Source organism: Dermochelys coriacea, chromosome 11 (assembly GCF_009764565.3).
Source record: "Dermochelys coriacea isolate rDerCor1 chromosome 11, rDerCor1.pri.v4, whole genome shotgun sequence".
NCBI lineage: Eukaryota > Metazoa > Chordata > Testudines > Dermochelyidae > Dermochelys > Dermochelys coriacea.
The window spans coordinates 30348766-30367293 of NC_050078.2; the positions used below are offsets into that span (position 1 = coordinate 30348766).

Below are 18528 nucleotides of genomic sequence, written 5' to 3' on the forward strand. Positions count from 1 at the left end.
CATTTTGTACTATCGAAGAAGATGGCTATTAAATCTAGTTTACAAAATGTATTATTTGACCATCTTTTCACATTTGAATACCAGTTGCTTTTGATTCTCTATTACATATGATAATTGCTTTCCTTGTCCTGTAGGATAGTATCTAACAAATAGACTCATTTATCCAAATGGCCTGGGGGACATCAAAAGTTTCAGATATCCAGGCATTCCAATGAACAGCACTGATTAACTAACGTAGGGCTACATGGGGGACGCACTGATGGATTCAGATGAGGATTTTCAGATAAAAGAATTTGGGATAACTGGAATTATACTGTATTTACATAAGTTACATCTGGCCACTTTATGTACTGGTATAAGACTTTGTCACATCATTCAAGCAACTGAACAGAGAGTGCACATATAATAGCACAAAAGAAACCATTGAGAAGACCCTTTATGCCATCTCACCACAGCTTTCTTTAAAGCCATCTGACTGCAAAATATAGCTCCCAGAAATTCTGGAAAACAGTGCATTTGGTTATAATTGGGTCACTTAAATATTTCAGTTAAAATGTTCTTTTTAGTTACTCAGTTACAGTCCTGAGTGATTACAGCTGCAGATACTTAAGGGGGAAATTCAATAATGAATTTTTAGCCCATAATTCTTCAGCATCCATCAGTAGCTATAGTCCAATCAAGTTGGTAAAACTTTTTCCTTAGTCATAGGCAATAAACATTGGTTAATTGTAGCCTAAAGCAATGAAATAAATATTCTTTTCAAGTGTTGCAAAACAGATTACTTTAAGCAATTACATTAAATGCATGCTTGCCAAGATACCTATCAGATGACAGTTTTACATATTCTTTTATCATCGTCTTTCTGCCAGTACAAATCAGTGAACACTGCATGTAGTCTTTTAGCTCTCTGCTTATCTGCAGGTCAGTTTGCTACCTGTGAATGGTCTCCTGTGAGAAGACAGAACTCCCTCATAGTTATGGGAATTACTTTCATGCAGGAACTTTTACTTTGGATTTTTATTTAAAAACAAATAAAAATTAAGCTAGCCAATAGACAACAAATTCAGAACCACAAACATCAGTTGATTTCTCTGTCCCTTAGGACACTGTCTGCATGGAACCACTCTGTATGTAAAGCTTGCTTCAGTTTCTCTCACATGCAAACCTCTAATTTGTTTTCAGTGTTTCAAGTTTTTTTTTTTAATACAAAAAGTGAGGATTTTTCTGCTCTTCTGCTGATGTTTATGAAGTTATTTTCAACAGAAGAGAAGTGGCCTACATATGCCTAAACCAGGGAAAGGTTTCAACACATTCCTCACACCTCTGGCAGGTGGATTCCAAAAGGGCACAGGACCATTGTCCTACCTTTTCCTCACCCTCTTTGGCATGATGCCAGTGGCATCATCTGTCTCTTTAGTAGTTTCCAGAGACAGATGTGTTGCTAATTTGCATTACTCCAGCAGTGACACCAATGACACCCAACCAGGTAGCTGGACACCTACTTAAAGTGGTCAGAGCACCTTTGGAAACACAGGTGCGAAGACAAGTGAGGAACGAATGGTGTATGTTTAAACGTGTACACCAGATCAGAAGCTGCCCAGAACCATTCACTGTAAGGGAGCTGGAACAGACACTGGGTAGCATCAAGTGTGGAACCGCTGCGGGCTATGACAACGTATTTCCAGAATTCCTGAAAAACCTTGGCCCCCGTGCTCGGCTTTGGCTTGTGAAATTCTTCACCAGGGTCATCAGTGAAGGCAGGCTACCAAAGATATGGCACACCTTAAAAGTCATTGGCCTCCTAAAGCCTGGAAAGGACCCAAGTCAAGCATGAAGCTATCATCCCATATGATTGCTGTCAGTGTGCTTCAAGGCACTGGAAAAGCACGTATTACCCGACATGGAGAGAATTTTGAGCCTTGACCAAGCTGGCTTTCGCCGAGGACATAGTACATGTGACCATTTGTTGAAAATGGCTTCCAGGCACTGTTTTCATTGATCTAACAGCAGCATTTGATACAGTATGGCTCACTGGCCTGCTCATGAAGGTATCACGGGTCCTGATACCTTGGGTCACAGGCATTGTTGAACTGTTCCTCTGTGATAGGCAGTTAGAATCCATATGGGGGAGAAGATGAGTGCTTGGAGACAACAGAGCAATGGGTTACCCCAGTGCTCTGTGCTTTCTCCAACCTTGTTCAACCTTTACATCAATGACCTGCCAATAATGGAGTCACAAAAGTTCATTTACGCAGACAACATCTATTACAGTACCGAGGCCCGGACATTTCATGAGCTTGATGCCATCTTAAACTGTGACATGATAAAGTTAGCTGACTACTGTAAGACTTGGTGCCTCCAGCCAAACATCATAAAAACAGTCTCCAGTTTGTTCCATCTTCATTATGCCAGCGCAACCCAAGAACTGAAAGTTTATCTGAATCGTCAGAAGGTGAAGCATGAAGTAGAACCAGTCTATCTAGGAGTGACCTTAGACTGCTCACTGAGTTACCATGCCCACCTAAAAAAAAAAAATCAGCTAAAGTCAAGACGTGTAACAATCTTCTTAGCAAACTGGCAGGTTTGACATGGGGTGCCCATGCTTCAACTTTGCAGACGTCAGCTCTTCCTACCTCGTATTCGGTGGCAGAGTACTGCACACCAATATGGAGTCGATTGGCACACATCAAACTGGTTACCTGCTGCCATGCGTATCGTCTCCATCACCCTGTGTCTGACTCCACTCCCATGGCTTCCAGTTCTGAGCAATATTGCTCCTCCTCATGTCAGACACGAGGTTGCCACTGACAAGTTACTAGAGAAAGTATGCACCAACCGAAGCCTGCTGCTGCACAATGACCTTTTTAAACCACCAGCTGCACCTTTGCCGTCACATCACCCATTATTGTCTCATCCACAATGCCAGGTTGTTAGGGTGGAAACACTCTGGTAGGCGGTGTTATAATCCCCAACCAGTCCCTCATCGCCAACCCCACAATCTGCCCGCCTGATTTTGACCTGCTCTATCGCCAGTGGTCACTATTGAACAGGTTCTGGACCAGACAAGATCTCTGTGCAGCCAACCAGTATCACTGGGACTTTTGTGATAGCCCTTTGTGCAGCTGTGGTGCAATACAGAAAACGATGACGCATGTTGATGAATGCCTGCTGACTAGGTTCAGCGGTGGCCTAGAAGAACTGAAGATGCCAACACTTGGTTAGATGACTATGCACACGCTAAATAAAATAAATAAATAACTCCAGCATGTCAGTTAGGACTTATCTACACTTAGAAGGCTGCCACGGTGCAGCTGCACCAATGCAGTTGTGCTGCATTAGTGTTTCAGTGGAGACACTACCTACACCAATGGGAGGGCTTCTGTCGCTGGCATAGGTACTCCATCTTGCTGAGAGGCAGTAGCTATGTCGATGGGAGATGCCCTCCCATCAACATAGTGCTATCTACCCTAGGAGTTAGGGGTATAACTGTGTCATTCAGGAGTTAGTAATATTGACATAATTGCTAGTGTAGGCCAAGCCGGAGTTAGACTTGGATAGATGACTCATTTTTGATGACACACAAACTTGTGTTTGTAATTTAGAAGTTGGTGACTCACCAAAGCTCCATACAAGTAATCTTACAAAAATAATGTTGTAATATTTGTGCTGTTTTCTAGTCATCAGTGTACACTAGACAGTAACCCTTGAGCTGTTCCTACTTTGTAGCTCACTAAGGTGCCTCTTTCATAGTGAATTACATATAATTTTAACTGCATCATCAAAGCCCACAGTTTGGGTGTGTTGTCAATTATCTCTTTTGTAAAGAGATATTTGCATTTTATGTAATTTGTTAACTACACTAAACAAAGGTCAGAGCTAAACCACCATGATGTTTACAGTAATCATAGATCTAATTTCCAATGCTGGTGTATTCATTTTCCATATATTGCTGACAAAACACCCATCTACTAATGAGTTCCCTAGCTAACCTGAGATAAAAAGAAGCTGAAGTTGAAGGTCCTGTTGTTCGGATTGTTCTTTGGCTGTGCCTCTATAGATAATGAACAACTGCAGAATAAAGGACACAGATGGACCACATACTTATTATAATTAACACTCTTCTAGAATGTGTTTTGCGATCTGTTGTGTGATGTGATTCTTTCCCATGGTAAATTCATAATAAAATTGAAAGGCCCTGGGATAAAAAGAAAGCAGGTCATCAATCTAATTTATATACATGAGACATAATTAGAAAGAAATTCACTGTGTATAAATAATATATCTTACCTGAGTGGAAAAAGTCTATGGTTGAAGATTTGTTGTGCAGCAGGACTTTTTGATATCATGCTTTCTTTCTCCTCATTTTAATAAAAAGCTAAAATTACCATAAAAAGAACTAAAACAAAACTGGCAGAATAATACTAGTATGATGCACTGAAGCATACCTGTTTGCATTATTATAATTAATTGGAAAATGAAAGATGTACGTTTCCAGGAAAGACTGTTAATCAGCAAAATGGTGAATTTGGTAAGGCTTTGTCAAAGATTATATTCTGACAATAGTGTGTGTGTGTGTGTGTGTTTTAACCTTTCAAAGGCTTCATTTAACTTTATTTCTCATTTTTGAGAGTTGTCCTTTGTTGCTGTCTAAAACAAGGACATTTGCTCATGTATGTATATCTTACCCAAAACAAACTAGCCATTCCTACTGTTTGTAATAATAAATAGTGTAAAATTGCAATTAACAGAGTTGCAAAATATGTTGGTAGATTTAGAATGTAATTATATTCACAGATTACCGCAAATAAAAAAAAAGTCAAATCAAACCACCATGGGAATCAGTTGCAATGACTGATATGAAAATGTAGTTGTGGAATATATAGCCTGTTCCTTACACTCAATTCTACTTATTTCTCCTAAATCTCCTGATTAAAACTGTATTGTGGTTGAAACTGATTTTTATTTCAAATTTTCAGATATGTGAATTGGGATGATGTCAGGAATTGGGTTGACATTAGCAGCAAAAAAAAAAAAAATGGGAGGAGGAACCCCATTTTTAAACACTTGATTATAACAGGAGCCAATACAAATGTTTTGAGATTAACAAAAGCTCAGTACATAAAATGGATTACCATATAGCACTGTATAGTGCATAAAAGTGAATATTACAAAACAACATTTAGCCATTGTTGAACAGTTAACTATTTTCCCCACCTTTCTGGGTCCCAGAAAATTCTTTGCCTTACTATGCCCAGCCCCCTGATATACAGCCTGGAACTGTGGGACCACTGTGCTCCTTATCTCGTCAGCCTAGGCTGTCTCTCTCAATGCTTTGCCAGTGACAAGCAGCAAACTCCTCCAACTGCTGTTATCACGTGGCCACTGGCATACAGAGACACAGCCAATGAAGATGTATGAATGCTCTTTAAGCCACTCATGAACTGTACAAAGGGAAATGCCAGCAAATTCCTCACAGTTCCCAGCTTTGCACCCAGAAATGTACTTTCTTACACTGTTCAAGACAGTCTCTTGAACAATGCAAGCTCATTAGTTTGCTGCTTCACAGTGGAATGCACCAGACTTCGTAATCTGAGCAAATTCCCCAAGCATTTTAGACAAACTCACTGGTAAAGATTAAACATTAAAATAAGTTTACTGACTACAGAAAGATAGATTATAAATGGTAGGCATAAAGGTCAGAGATGGTTACATAAGAAATAAAAAGTAAACACATTCTAAATCCTAAACTTTATCAGACTCATTAAGCTTCTCTCACCCCACTGGATGTTGCAGGCAGGTTACTGTTCTTAATACACAGGCTGAATTCCCTTATCACCCTGGGACCAATCTCACAAGTTCAAAATCTCTGTCTTCCTAGTGTTTTTGTTGCCTTCAGAAAAGATGGGGCCAGTGATCTCATGATGCCACTGTCCTCTATTTTGTACTCTCAATTCATGTATCTGGAAAAATACTGGCCCAGGCATGTCCTGGTGGGCTTTGGAGAGTCAGAGTTGAGCAATCGCCATTGTGTGGTGCTTGCATAACTGTCTCTTATTGAATTGTAAATCTCTGGTTCACAGTTCCCCTGCTGATCAGCGGCTGATAATGGTTGTTTAACACCCACTTGGGTATAGATCACCTCCTTTGTGCTGGTGAGCTAGCTGTGGGCATCTCCTAAACTCGCAACATATTTCAATAATAGCCATATAGCAAAATCTCATAACTCCATATATAATGATGATCTGCATTTTTTTCACAGAACAATGAGTTTCAGCAGATCATGACCTTTTACTGATACCTTACAAGGCATTCTTTGTACAAAATATAACCTTACACTAGTATTGGGGTTACAAGGTGCTATTTTGAGGTACCCTAAGTCATGTTTACAAATAAACATTTAATATGTATGGGCTGACTGAATTGTGGCTAGTTTTCTTCCATGAACATATAACTGGCCATGCCCTTTAGCAGCCTTGAGTCAATTTTGCATCTTTTAGTTTTTGCTATGACTTGTGCTTCTCTTTTTATACTGCCTCTAACTGATTTTCCTTCCCTGGGATCTCTTTTGGCTCATATGTGGTCTTTGTTATAAAACATGCAGCTGCTAATAATTCTCTACTTCTGTGCAAAAGCAGATGGAGTGGAACAAATTCATGGTAGAATACTGTGGCTTTGACCATTCTCATGCTCCAGGTACAGGGCACCAGTTGAGATACCGAATGGACAGTGGTAACCCAGAAAAGGGACTGGAGAACCAGTTCTAGGAGTGATTCTCCTTCTGTTATAGTCCTACACAGCCCTTCCTGCTAGTTGCTCACTATTTCACACTTCTGTGAGGCCACAGAGAGAAGGAAATTGCAAAATACATAGTGTCTGTCTCAAAGAGAAGTAGGGGAGTTGAAACACAATAATCTATTAGTAAGGGTTGTTTGGATTTTGTAGTTGGATGAGCAGGGCAGGTACATCAAGTATTCTGTGATAGCAGTGTTTGAAATTAAGTGAATATTAGAGCAAGTTCTGCAAAACAGATTATTTTTATGAATTAATCTGGCCAAATATACATTTCAAAAGTGTGCAGGTTCCTGGTGTGTGTGTGTGTGTGAGTGAGAGAGAGAGAAAATATAAATTCTGTGGAAAAACTAAGAATTTGCCAGTTTTGGGAGGGTTGTTTAACTTTCTTTTTAAAAAATTTAAATGTCTAACAACACTATACATCATGCGAGATATGCCAATACATCAAAATATCTTATAAAACATTACAGATATAAAAATTTGAGAAAAATATGTTTTTTATCATTTGTATGTGCAGTTGGTAGAATTTACATATGCAAAACCCATTACCTATGTGGGCATACGATCCTGCTGATATACTCTTGCAAGCGACACAAAGGGGAACATACAAAAAAAATATGGCCTGTAAAATGCTACAGAGAAATAGTAATAACAAAACTTGGCATTTATTTAGCCTATATCATATCTTCAAGGTGCTTACAAATATGAATTGATTAATCACGTCTAGTAGTTAACTTAAGCATTTTTAGGCAATGTATTATCTTCATTTTACCTGTGGGGGATTTAAGACTAAGGGCAGTTAAATGACCTGCCACATTCTATGTCAGTGCAAAACTTGGGAGTTCTTGGTTCCCAAAGAAGGTTATGTTCCTTGGATAGCAAGATGACTAATCTGTGTCTAGTTCTGCATTGCAGATGGTCTACTCCCTGAAAATATAAACAAAGCCTCTTTTATGCCAAGATAGGAGTAAACAAGAACTTTCAAGCCCTCAAGATTTGGTACTATTAATTTAAAACCCGAAGACGCAGCTAAACATTAATGTAACAATATTAGTCACTTTCTAATTTTGAATCTAAATAACTGGTCATTAAACTACATTACTGTTATCTACAAATTTGGAAACAGAACAGTCACCACATAAATAGTCATTGTAACTGAAGTACACTACTTTGAGGTCAATATAAAGCAATAATACAGGAATTATTGGCAGCATGAGTGCGCCCCCCCCCCCACACCAGGTTTCTTTAAACCTTTAAAATCTATGTTTCCATTAATAGTCATGACCCAAACTCTGAGTGCTATCGGCCCCTCTGGTAGCTGGTATTTGTGGGACAATGACACTGTTTAGTGCAGTTTGTTATTTTGGTTAGTGTCCACTGCTGGGGAAGCTACATACTTCAGTTACGGAGATCAAAACAGAAATGAGCAAAAACAACAAAGAACAAAACTCAGTGAACTGTTAAAATAAATGGATCTTGTATTGTGCCTGAATTGCCTGCTAGATGGGTTGCCAAATTGAAATATGTAACATAACTAGAAGGTTTCAGAGTAGCAGCCGTGTTAGTCTGTATTGGCAAAAAGAAAAGGAGTACTTGTGGCACCTTAGAGACTAACAAATTTATTTGAGCACAAGCTTTCGTGAGCTACAGCTCACTTCATTGGATGAAGCAATCTGCTCGTTCCACACTGCTATACCCATTCCCAAAGAAACTATGGGATTGCTGCATGCCTGTGTATGGGTAGCCCTATTACAGCTGTACTTAACTCCTGATAAACAACCACATTTACTTTACTGATATAAAGCCCAGATATTTGGGGTCTATACAGGCCTGGGTTATGGATTAAGCACTATAGGCCTAGGACCCAACATTGAGGAGTCATGTGATAATATCAGAATGTATGGTTTAATTTTTGATAGCCCTCATTGTTGCAAAGAAAACTTAAAAACGTGAATCAAGAATATGCAGACAGCCAGAAACAATAGCTCTGACAGGTATGAACTGGCATCTCAAAGGCATGTTAATTTCAGAGCTCACAGTGCTGGGATGCCCAGGTCAAGGGACAGGAGTCTGCATAAGGAGCATGCAATCAGAAATAAAAAAATTGCCTCTCTCAACTATCAAGTTTTGATGGAGAAAAATAAATAGTTATTTTGTGAGCTCTCAGCAACCAATTTCGAGGTTTCAGAGCTCTGTCTAATCTGTCATTTAGGTGTACCAGTCACAGTGGTAAATCTATGTACTGGTACCAAGTTAGGTTCTGATCTGCAATCTTGTTTGCATATGACTCCCATTGGAGAAGAGCAGGCTGTCAAATTTTGATAAATAATTGTGGGTTGTTTTGGTTTTTTTTCAAAAATGCTTGTGAAATTTGTTTTCTGTTCACTGATCAGCTACAGGATTTAAAATTTATTAAATGACAAAAGTAAAAATTAAATGAAAAACAGAACTGAAGTGGTTCAGATATTTTGTGACACCCTCCCTTCCCCCCCACCCCCCATTTTCTGACCAGCTCTATATTGGAGACTACAGTAATTTTGATTCAAGAGAATTATTAGATTGGGGAAAATGCAAAATGTGCAGGTAATGTCAACAAACAGGCCTATGTAGCAATCTCTTATACAGGAACATATCTCCAAAATAGCTAGTCAATGATTTCAGAGTTTAATTAGTACTGGTGTGTTAAATGCATGAAAAAAGCCTTAACATATGCTTATATGACATATTATAAATCAAAATTCTATACATCCAAAAATCAAGTTAGATTTGACTTATGCAATTTTATTTCTTAAAAATTTATGAAGACTTTTATTTCCTTTTTTGTTACAGGGATGACATGTCAAGCCAGAACTTCATATACTGAAGATGAAGTTCTCTGGGGTCACCGTTTTTTCCCTGTGATTTCCTTAGAGGAAGGATTTTTTAAAGTAGATTATTCCCAGTTCCATGCAACATTTGAAGTCCCTACTACACCCTACAGTGTGAAAGAACAGGAAGAAATGCTTCTTATATCTTCCCCTTTAATAGGACCAGCTGTAAGTAACAGTAAAGAAAGGAATAATTCTGTAGAATGTCTAGATGGTCTAGATGACATTAGTACAAAGATACCCTCAAAACTGCAGAAAATGACTGGAAGGGAAGACTTTCCCAAAAAACTGCTAAGGATGAGTTCTACAACCTCTGAAAAGGCCTACAGCATCGGGGATTTACCTATGAAACTTCAGCGAATAAGCTCAGTTCCTGGCAACTCAGAAGAGAAACTGGTATCTAAAACTACAAAGATGATGTCAGATCCTATGAGTCAGTCTGTGGCTGATTTGCCACCAAAGCTTCAAAAATTGTCAGGAGGAGGAGCTAGAATGGAGGGAAAAATTCCTCCAAAATTGAGGAAGATGAATTCTGATCGCTTTACATAACTAGAATAGACATTTTGATATTATTTAAAGTTTGAATTACTAGTCAATCCAATTTGGGCAGGAAAGCAAACCCTCTGGAAAGAGTCTTATTGCTAAAAGGTGAAAGTTTCCTAAGCACTACATGCAAACTGGGACAGCAGTGTTCTTCCCAGATAATGTACTGTAAGTGTAATGTTATGATAAAAGGCCTGAAGTCCCGACTGAGGTCATAGGAGAGCTAATATTAATTGGCATGTAGTATCACAACAAGCATGCAATAATAGGGTGCAATTTTTGCATATAGTTTTCTGGCATGATTCTTACTATATTTATATTGTACATTCTGAAAATATGTAAAGGGAGATGTTAGTCTCACCTATATTTCTTAAGGGTAAGTAATAGGTAAAACATGAGTAGGAAATTTTCAGGACAAGTTATAATTTAATTTAAAGTGTATTTTTTTTCTGATGTAGATTGTGATGTTTTGTTCAAACAAAGTAGTTATGTGCATGTTTTCTTTCTTAAAATAAGGCTATAAGCATTAGTCAATTCCAAATACCAAATTTCTTAGCCTTAAATTATTTGCCATTTTATAATTTGCTTTAATATTTTCTTCATTTTTTTTCTGCCATTAAAATTCTGGGAGAATTTTAAGTGTACTTCACAAGAGGTGTTAGCAAAAAAATGTAATATTTAGGGCTGGGCAAAATATCTGCATTTTAAGTACAAAATTTAAAATAAAATGAGATCATTTTGTTTCAGGATTAATAATATTAGTGTAAAAAAAACATTCAAAATGGGCACATTTGCTTGATTTTCTAATGTCCATAGTATCAGTCTAATAGGAAAATGTAAAATCAACTACTTAGACTTTCTGGGTGAAATTTTGTCTCAGTTACATCAAAGGCAAAATACCGATTAGCTTCAATGGGACTGGGTTTTTATCCTCCATATTTAGGACAAATAATTCTGATTCTGACGTTCCAATTTGGTTGGAAAAGAGTCCTGCAGACTCTTACTCAAGTGAGTAGTCCCGAATCAGACAAACTGTTAGTCCCATGACGCACAAGTAACAGTTTGTCTGATTCGGGACTACTCACTTGAGTAAGAGTCTGCAGGATCTTTTGCTTTAGTTTTCCAACCAAATTGGAATGTCTCAATCAGAATTATTTGTCCGAATTTTCAAAAATTGCTAAATCATTTATTGAAACACCAAAAAAGGTCAATGCTCTCTTATTGCCCACAAAGTCCATCTAGGCAACTTTCCCCTCTCTTTTAGGGGAATTTTTCCCTCTTGCTTTCAATATGGTGATAATATTTTAAACTGATAAAAATACATTTAGATGCGTTTTGAAGGGCAAAAGGTCAACTCTTCTTAAATGTATTTTTTAACTTATTTTTCCTTTCACTTTGTTCTAAATTCTCTTTGCAGAGATGAGCCAGCCTGATATGGCACAGTATATGTACCTCCAGCCAACCAGGAGTAGGTAACATTTTGGTACCTATCCTCTGCCTCTGCTTGGAGTTGTCTGAGTTCTTCCACTAAAAGTTGAACTTCTATATAGCGTACATTACAGCATCTTAAAACGCTCCTTAGTTGATGCTATGATATTACTAGAAGTGGTACTTTGGCACGGTTCTTGCATCTGGTTTGGAGTTTCAGGAATAGGTCTGGCTTTCAGGGTACCTTCAGGCAGTGAGTATTTCTCTGTTGGCTCATCTTTAGTCTGTTCATAAAAGGGTCAGTGTGATTAATTGGACCATAAATGTGTAGCTGGTACACTTTTGGAAACAGGGTAATTAAAAAGACAACAAAAAATAATAATAATTACTACTAATCCTGATCTCAAAGTGTGTGATGTAATTATCCAAAAGTAGTTTTGAACCAGTGAACAAGAATCCTTTTACTTTCAGAACATACATTGATCAGGCTGTGTGGTGTTAACTGACTTCAATCATGTATTGGCAGTTCTGACTCAAATGGCTTTGGACCATCTTAAGTGGGAGAGTGCACATTTGTAGTACTGTATAAAGTAATAATAATAATAATAGTAATAATAATAATAACAGATCTACCAGTATCTGGCAAAATTCATTTTTTATAATTGGTTGCAAGGAATGAAAAATAGGGAAGGAACCTACATTGCTAGAAGTGTTGATTCAAATATAACAAATGATACTCAGCACTGTTTACCATGTGCCAATTATGTACTTATGGATTTCACATTTACTTAGGCCTGGTCTACACTGGGGGTGGGAAAAAATTGACCTAAGGAACGCAACTTCAGCTATGAGAATAGCATAGCTGAAGTCAACGTATCTTAGGTCGACTTACCTTGCATCCTCATGGCACTCCCCTGTCAACTCTGCTTCCGCCTCTCTCTGCAGTGGAGTACAGGAGTTGACAACAGAGCGATCGGGGATCGATTGCTATCCACCGATCCGGTGGGTAGTGTAGATATACCCTTTGAGTTTCACAGTTTATAATGATCTGTGATCTACATTGCATGCTTGTTAGACCACTGGCCAAACTTTCAGCCCTTTGCACATTAAATGGGGTGTATAGTAATACCATGCTGTAAAAGCCTGTTGAGCAAAATTGTGATGCGTTAAAAGATGAATTCTGACAGCTTCATTGTCTCCTTGTTGTTGATACTTTATGGCAGTGTTTCTTACAAAATACATTTGACATCTGTGCCATACAAGTCTGAAAAAGTCCTGTCAAACAATTTTTGGCACCTGTTTTTCTCTTGTGTAAGTTTCTGCAGCGTGGAAGTTGGACTTTAAAAAAAATCTTACTCTTAAGATATTAACTTTAACATTTGCTTTTGGGAAACTTTGGAGTAAGTTTGTGCAAGAAGGTCAAGTATATTTTTTAAAAAAAGTAAATAAAACCTGAATACAAATGGTATGAGAATTAGAACTATTGATAAAGTGTAAGTGAAGCACAATTACTCAGGTGGTGTCTACATGAAAAAGTTTGATTGGCATGCAGCTGCAGACTTTTGAATACATTTGGGCACATGCACACTTGGTGCTTGTGTTGACACTGTAAATACTCCCCACTAGTGTAAAGTGGAGTGCACCAGAGGTACGTATCCCAGTATGCCGCATGCTACCATCTGGTGCAATGCCCAGGGATTTCTGGGAACTAGGAGTCAGTTTTCGACCATGCCACTTTCTTCATCCTGTAGTGCTTGCCCCAATCCTATAATTTTTGCACCATTTTTTAAAACTCCCACAGTCCTGCAAACTTAGGGTGACCAGACAGCAAATGTGAAAAATCAGGACGAGGTGAGGTGTAATAGGAGCCTATTTAAGAAAAAGACCCGAAAATCGGGACTGTCCCTATAAAAATCGGGACATCTGGTAACTCTATGCAAACTGCTTTCCTGTCTCTGCCATCTGTGGCAGAAGCCTGGACCCTACACAGCTCAGCACAATTCTCATGAGCATTGCTAATACAAGATGAACAATTCTCCTGTATTTGCAGAACTTGAATGAGTACTACTACAATTGGTCATTCAGTAAGGAAGATATGGATATACTTAAGCACAATAAGTGGATGCAAATAGACATAGCAGGGGGGCAGGGGCATATCCAGAGCAGCTCTACATGGTGAATCTCTGCTTCTGGGCTTGAGAAACTAGCACTGATTGGTGGGATTGCATCGTAATGCAGGTTTAGGATGATGAGTAGTGGCTGCAGAACTTTTGGATGCAAAAGACCATGTTCCTGGATCTTTGTGCCAAGCTCACTTCAGCTCTCCAGTGCAGACACACAAAATAAGAGCTGAATTGACAGAGGAGAAGCAAGTGGCAATTGCACTCTGGAAACTTTCAATACCAAATTGCTATCAGTCACCAGCCAATCATGTTGCAGTTGGAAAATCCACAGTAGAAGCTGCTATCATCCCAATGTGTAAGGCCATTAAGAGTGTCCTGCTGCACAGGATGTGACTCTTGGCAATGTGCAGAAAATAGTGGCTGGACTTTCAGTAATGGGGTTTCCAAACTGGTCTCTCAATTGTCATGGTCATATGGCCTCTCCAAGCCCTGTGTGTACAGTCTGAGTTTGTAGAGCATTGGAAGATTTCACAAAACATGTTCTGCCTAGTCTGCTTCTTTCTCCTTCTGATCAGGATCAAACATTCAGCAGATCTGGAAGGGGCACCTCTCACAACCACCACGTCAGAGTTTACTTATTAAAACAGACCGATATTGCGTTCGATTTATAACCACAATGGAAAGGGACCGATAAGTCTAAAATCTCTCATACGTTATTCCATGTAATAAGAAATGCCAGTTGTCACTTCAGTTTTGGAGCATCTCACTACAGCACTGCTCTGCGGCTCAAGACATGGTGAGTAGCGGTGTGGGGTTGTCCTTTTGCATGGAGGGTTTAAATGCTAGGTGCCCCTAAGTGTGGGTATAGGCAAATTGCAGTGAATATTGGCAGCATTTTCACAGCAGTGGTAACTTTGGCTGATATCTCAGCACAGACAATGCCACTGCAAATGGCATCCCAAAGCTGCCTGGACCTGTATGCTGCGCAGCTAGCCTATTTACTGCAATGGTGCCAGCCAAATGCAACACAGAGTGTCATGGGAAAAATCTCATGTTGGGGGTGAAGAAACAAGGCTGTTATCCCTAGAAAGGTTTGGGAGAGGATCAGAGAGTTTCTCCATGGATGTTTCATCGAGATTGCTTGAGAGAATTAGAAGGACATCCCTGTTCAGATGAACAAAGTTTTCTGCATGACCCCTGCCCAGCCCAACAAACCAAAGAATAGAAAAGTGGACGCCAATTATACCTATGTTTTGTTCTACTTCTGCCTGAGCACAGGGCAATAATCAGATGGGAGTTGTGTAATCAGACTGCCATATTACTCTCTGAATTTATTCTCTACCATTTTTTCTAACATTATACCAGTTTTTGTTCTCTAAATTTGCTGATGAGTTGGGCACCATTTTTTAAATGGGGAAGAAGAGCAAGATTGGGAGGGAGATGAGATTACTGACAATGAAAAGGGGGAGTGATTATAAAGAATGCCTGTACACACTTACCCAAGCTCCCTTCACATCAGCCAGCTCATCTGCATTTGCATGGTGGGACTGGTTTGAGTCTGGTGGAAAAATCAAACTGCTTCTGGCTCATGATATGGTTTGTCTCCTTCTTATTATTCAAACAGGTCTGCAATTCAGGCTCCTGCAAAACATCCACAGTAGAATGCAGGGTGCTGGCAGGGTCGCTGCCAAGTATGGCCTGCAGTTCATTCTAAAAGTGGCAGGTCTACAAGGCAGCATCAGATTTCTTGTTGCCTCTCTCCCCTTCTGGTATCCCTGGCAAAGTTACTTCATTTTCACACAGCACTGCTGGTCATCTCTGTTGTGCTGCAGTTTCAGTATCCCCTGTGCAATTTGCACATGTCTATATTTTTCCCCAGCTATTCCATAGCTGTGCTTTTACAGTCTCTTTTCCCCACAGGCCAAGGAGATCCAAGACTTCTTGTTTACTGCATGTAGGAGCATGTCTAGTAGCAAGCTGTGTGCAGAGCCAGCATGGCCAGATGCACACAACAAAGGTGAGCTGGTAGGTGTGCTCGCCAAGGTAGGCAATCAGGAAGAGTCATTTCAGAATCACGTGGGAGGTGCTAATGCAGAGGTGGGATGGTTAAGGGATTCCAGTCTCTGTGACGGTTGGCTATGGTGTTCAAAATTGTTGTGGGGACATGCATATTGTGGGACAGTTGCTGGAGGACTGCTAGGATCAACAGAGGTAACTCAGTATTTACACTTGCACTGCATCGACCTAAGTAAGCCAACCATGGCTGACACTCAGGGAGGTGGTGCTGTGTGATGGGCATGTTATGTTGGTAGGAGACGGGCTTTGGTTTAGACACGTGCACAATTAGGTCAACACAAGTGGGCTTAAGTTGACCTCACTTTGTAGTGTAGACCAGGCCTTAGTAATCTGAAGAAATCGGAAAGTACTGTCCTTTTTATGTTCGATGTAGCAAAATATTTTGCAACATATTCAGTTATCATTAATTCAAAATACTTTTTCATTAACACAAAACATTCATCCTTCCCTGCTGGGAATAAGGCTGCTGAGTCCTGTGGCATGTATGTTAAGATTAAATATTGATAAGTGTAAACACAAACATGAATAATAAAGTAGTTTGTAATTTTTTAAAAAAGAAACTGAAGTTATTTCATTTCTATTCGCACAGCCACTTCTCTCATTTCATCGTGTTTTGGTTTTGCCCAGCCCTAGTGCTTAAGCTACAAAGTATTTCTGTTTGACTGCACAGCAGGTCTGTGTTCTCTACTGCTGAATTTATGCTTGAATTCTATTGTAAATTGTATATATTCAAATTAGAATCAACTAATTGCATTTTCTGGCATGCAGTCTATAATTGTATAAATGTACAAGTTTATTTGGATTATACAAAATTACAAACTCTTGTATTTGTTAATACTGCAAGCTCAGTTTTATCTAAAGCTATATTAAACTCAAAAATTGTTGAGTTTAAATGCCATAGTGTACTTGTCATTTATAAAATGTACCCTACGTATATTTTTTAACAAAGTGAATAAATATTCAGGGTTTTGATTTTTGTACAATTTAAATGAGGTGGTAGCCTTATGATTTGGCATATACTGTACAAAAATGACTGGTCCACTTCAAATCAGGAAACAAGAACAGAACTTCAGGTGATTCAGTTTTTAAGCAACAGTGATCACACAAAAGGACATTTCTGGGGGGCTTTGGGCCTGATCCATCTCCTATTGAAATTACTGGAAAGACTTCAACTAACTAATATTGGATCATGATCATGTTGACCAGCTGAGAAGAACTGATGGCCCATGACTGTATTAATTCCAGGCAGTCATCAGTTCTCAGGAAACACTATGCTCAGTAATAGTTATTGTCGTAAATTGTATGATATTGCCTCCAGGTAATTTGACCTTCTGCACCTACATGTGTCCCTCTATGCACCTCATACGAGTTAAGATCAAAATTAAGTTCAAAACATGTAACCAGCAACAGGCTGTCACCTCACTTTCTTGTCTTTGGCACAGATAGATGTATCGTATCTCTTTAAGAGCATTATTAAAAGCTACTTCCTGTCCCTCACATGTGATATAATTTTAGAAGTTTTTCTGGGAGGAAAATGCCTTTTCCCCAAACCTGTGTTAGTAATAGCCAAATACTCTTTGAAAGTGGACTCCTGATATATATTTGTATTAGCTTTTCTTTAAAATGCAGCCCTTCTTTATAAAGCTGTTTACTTAGGAAGATACAGGATATGCTTTCAGTTAACCTAGATATTTTTGATTAATACAGGTCCATTTGAAACAAAATCTTTGAATGTCAGACATTTCCATAATTCATTTCTCTTCTGAGATGGATTTATATACCTACTAGTTTCTAGAATTCTTGTTTCATTTTAATAAAAAAATTATTCTAAACTAATGAACCAAAACACCTCTTACCACTATTGTAATTGGGTTTTTTTTAAAACCATTTATATATAATATGGTAGTGGGTTTTTTCCCCCAAGTCATCTAAATTTGCTGGTTCAGGAAAGAGAATCAGTTTTGCTATAAAGGGATCTGTGAATCAGGCTTTATTGCAATGTCACAAAACCAACCAAGCTGTTCCCTTGCCATGGTACCCAAGCCAAAAATATCTTCCTAATGCAGCCTCTGATGTTATTTACCTGCAGATGATTTACCATCCATTGCATTATAGTGTGGAGGGCCTTTATAAATAGCATTTTTCAGTTACAACACAGTTCAATTACGCGAGTGAGCATACCCTAATGTTCAGAAACATCCTGCCGATATCATTCCCGGATGTTTTAACCTCATGGTGCACAAACTTTTTTTTGCAGGGATGAGAACAGGAACCCAATAAAATAGAAGTTTAGTGGATGATCCATCAGAAAACATCAGACAGAATGGAGCTGTCCAAAATACCTACCAGCAGCATGTTCTCTTTTAATTTTAAGACTTTAAGCTTCACATATCATAATATATGTCATACTATACAGGAAAGTATCATTGTTAGGTCCTATATTTCTTTACATTAACTATTGTCCCATCTGCACAAAGTGGGGAGTTCTGCTTCTGTGGCCTACTCCCCTAACCCTGAAAAATCAGGCACAAGATGGCTCCAAAATTCAGTGGCCACTTTTGAAAATGGAATCATTTTTAGCCTCAGTTCCCCAACAGTACAATGGGACTAATAACAGTCGCTCAGGAATTTGTGGGGTCTTCAGGTACTACAGCCATTGGCACATGTAAATAAATAGAATCAGGCAGGATTAACCCCAA

At 38.8% G+C, this 18528-nt stretch overlaps 1 protein-coding gene across 1 annotated transcript in view; it reads left to right on the forward strand.

The window, feature by feature from the left end:
- KCNJ3 (potassium inwardly rectifying channel subfamily J member 3) overlaps positions 1–17522 on the forward strand; it is a 205636-nt gene extending 188114 nt beyond the window's left edge. The window contains exon 3 of the mRNA XM_038422638.2: positions 9622–17522. Coding sequence (XP_038278566.1) covers positions 9622–10208 — 587 coding nt within the window. The 3' untranslated portion in view covers positions 10209–17522. The remainder of the gene's footprint in view (positions 1–9621) is intronic.
- The last annotated feature ends 1006 nt before the right edge of the window (positions 17523–18528 follow it).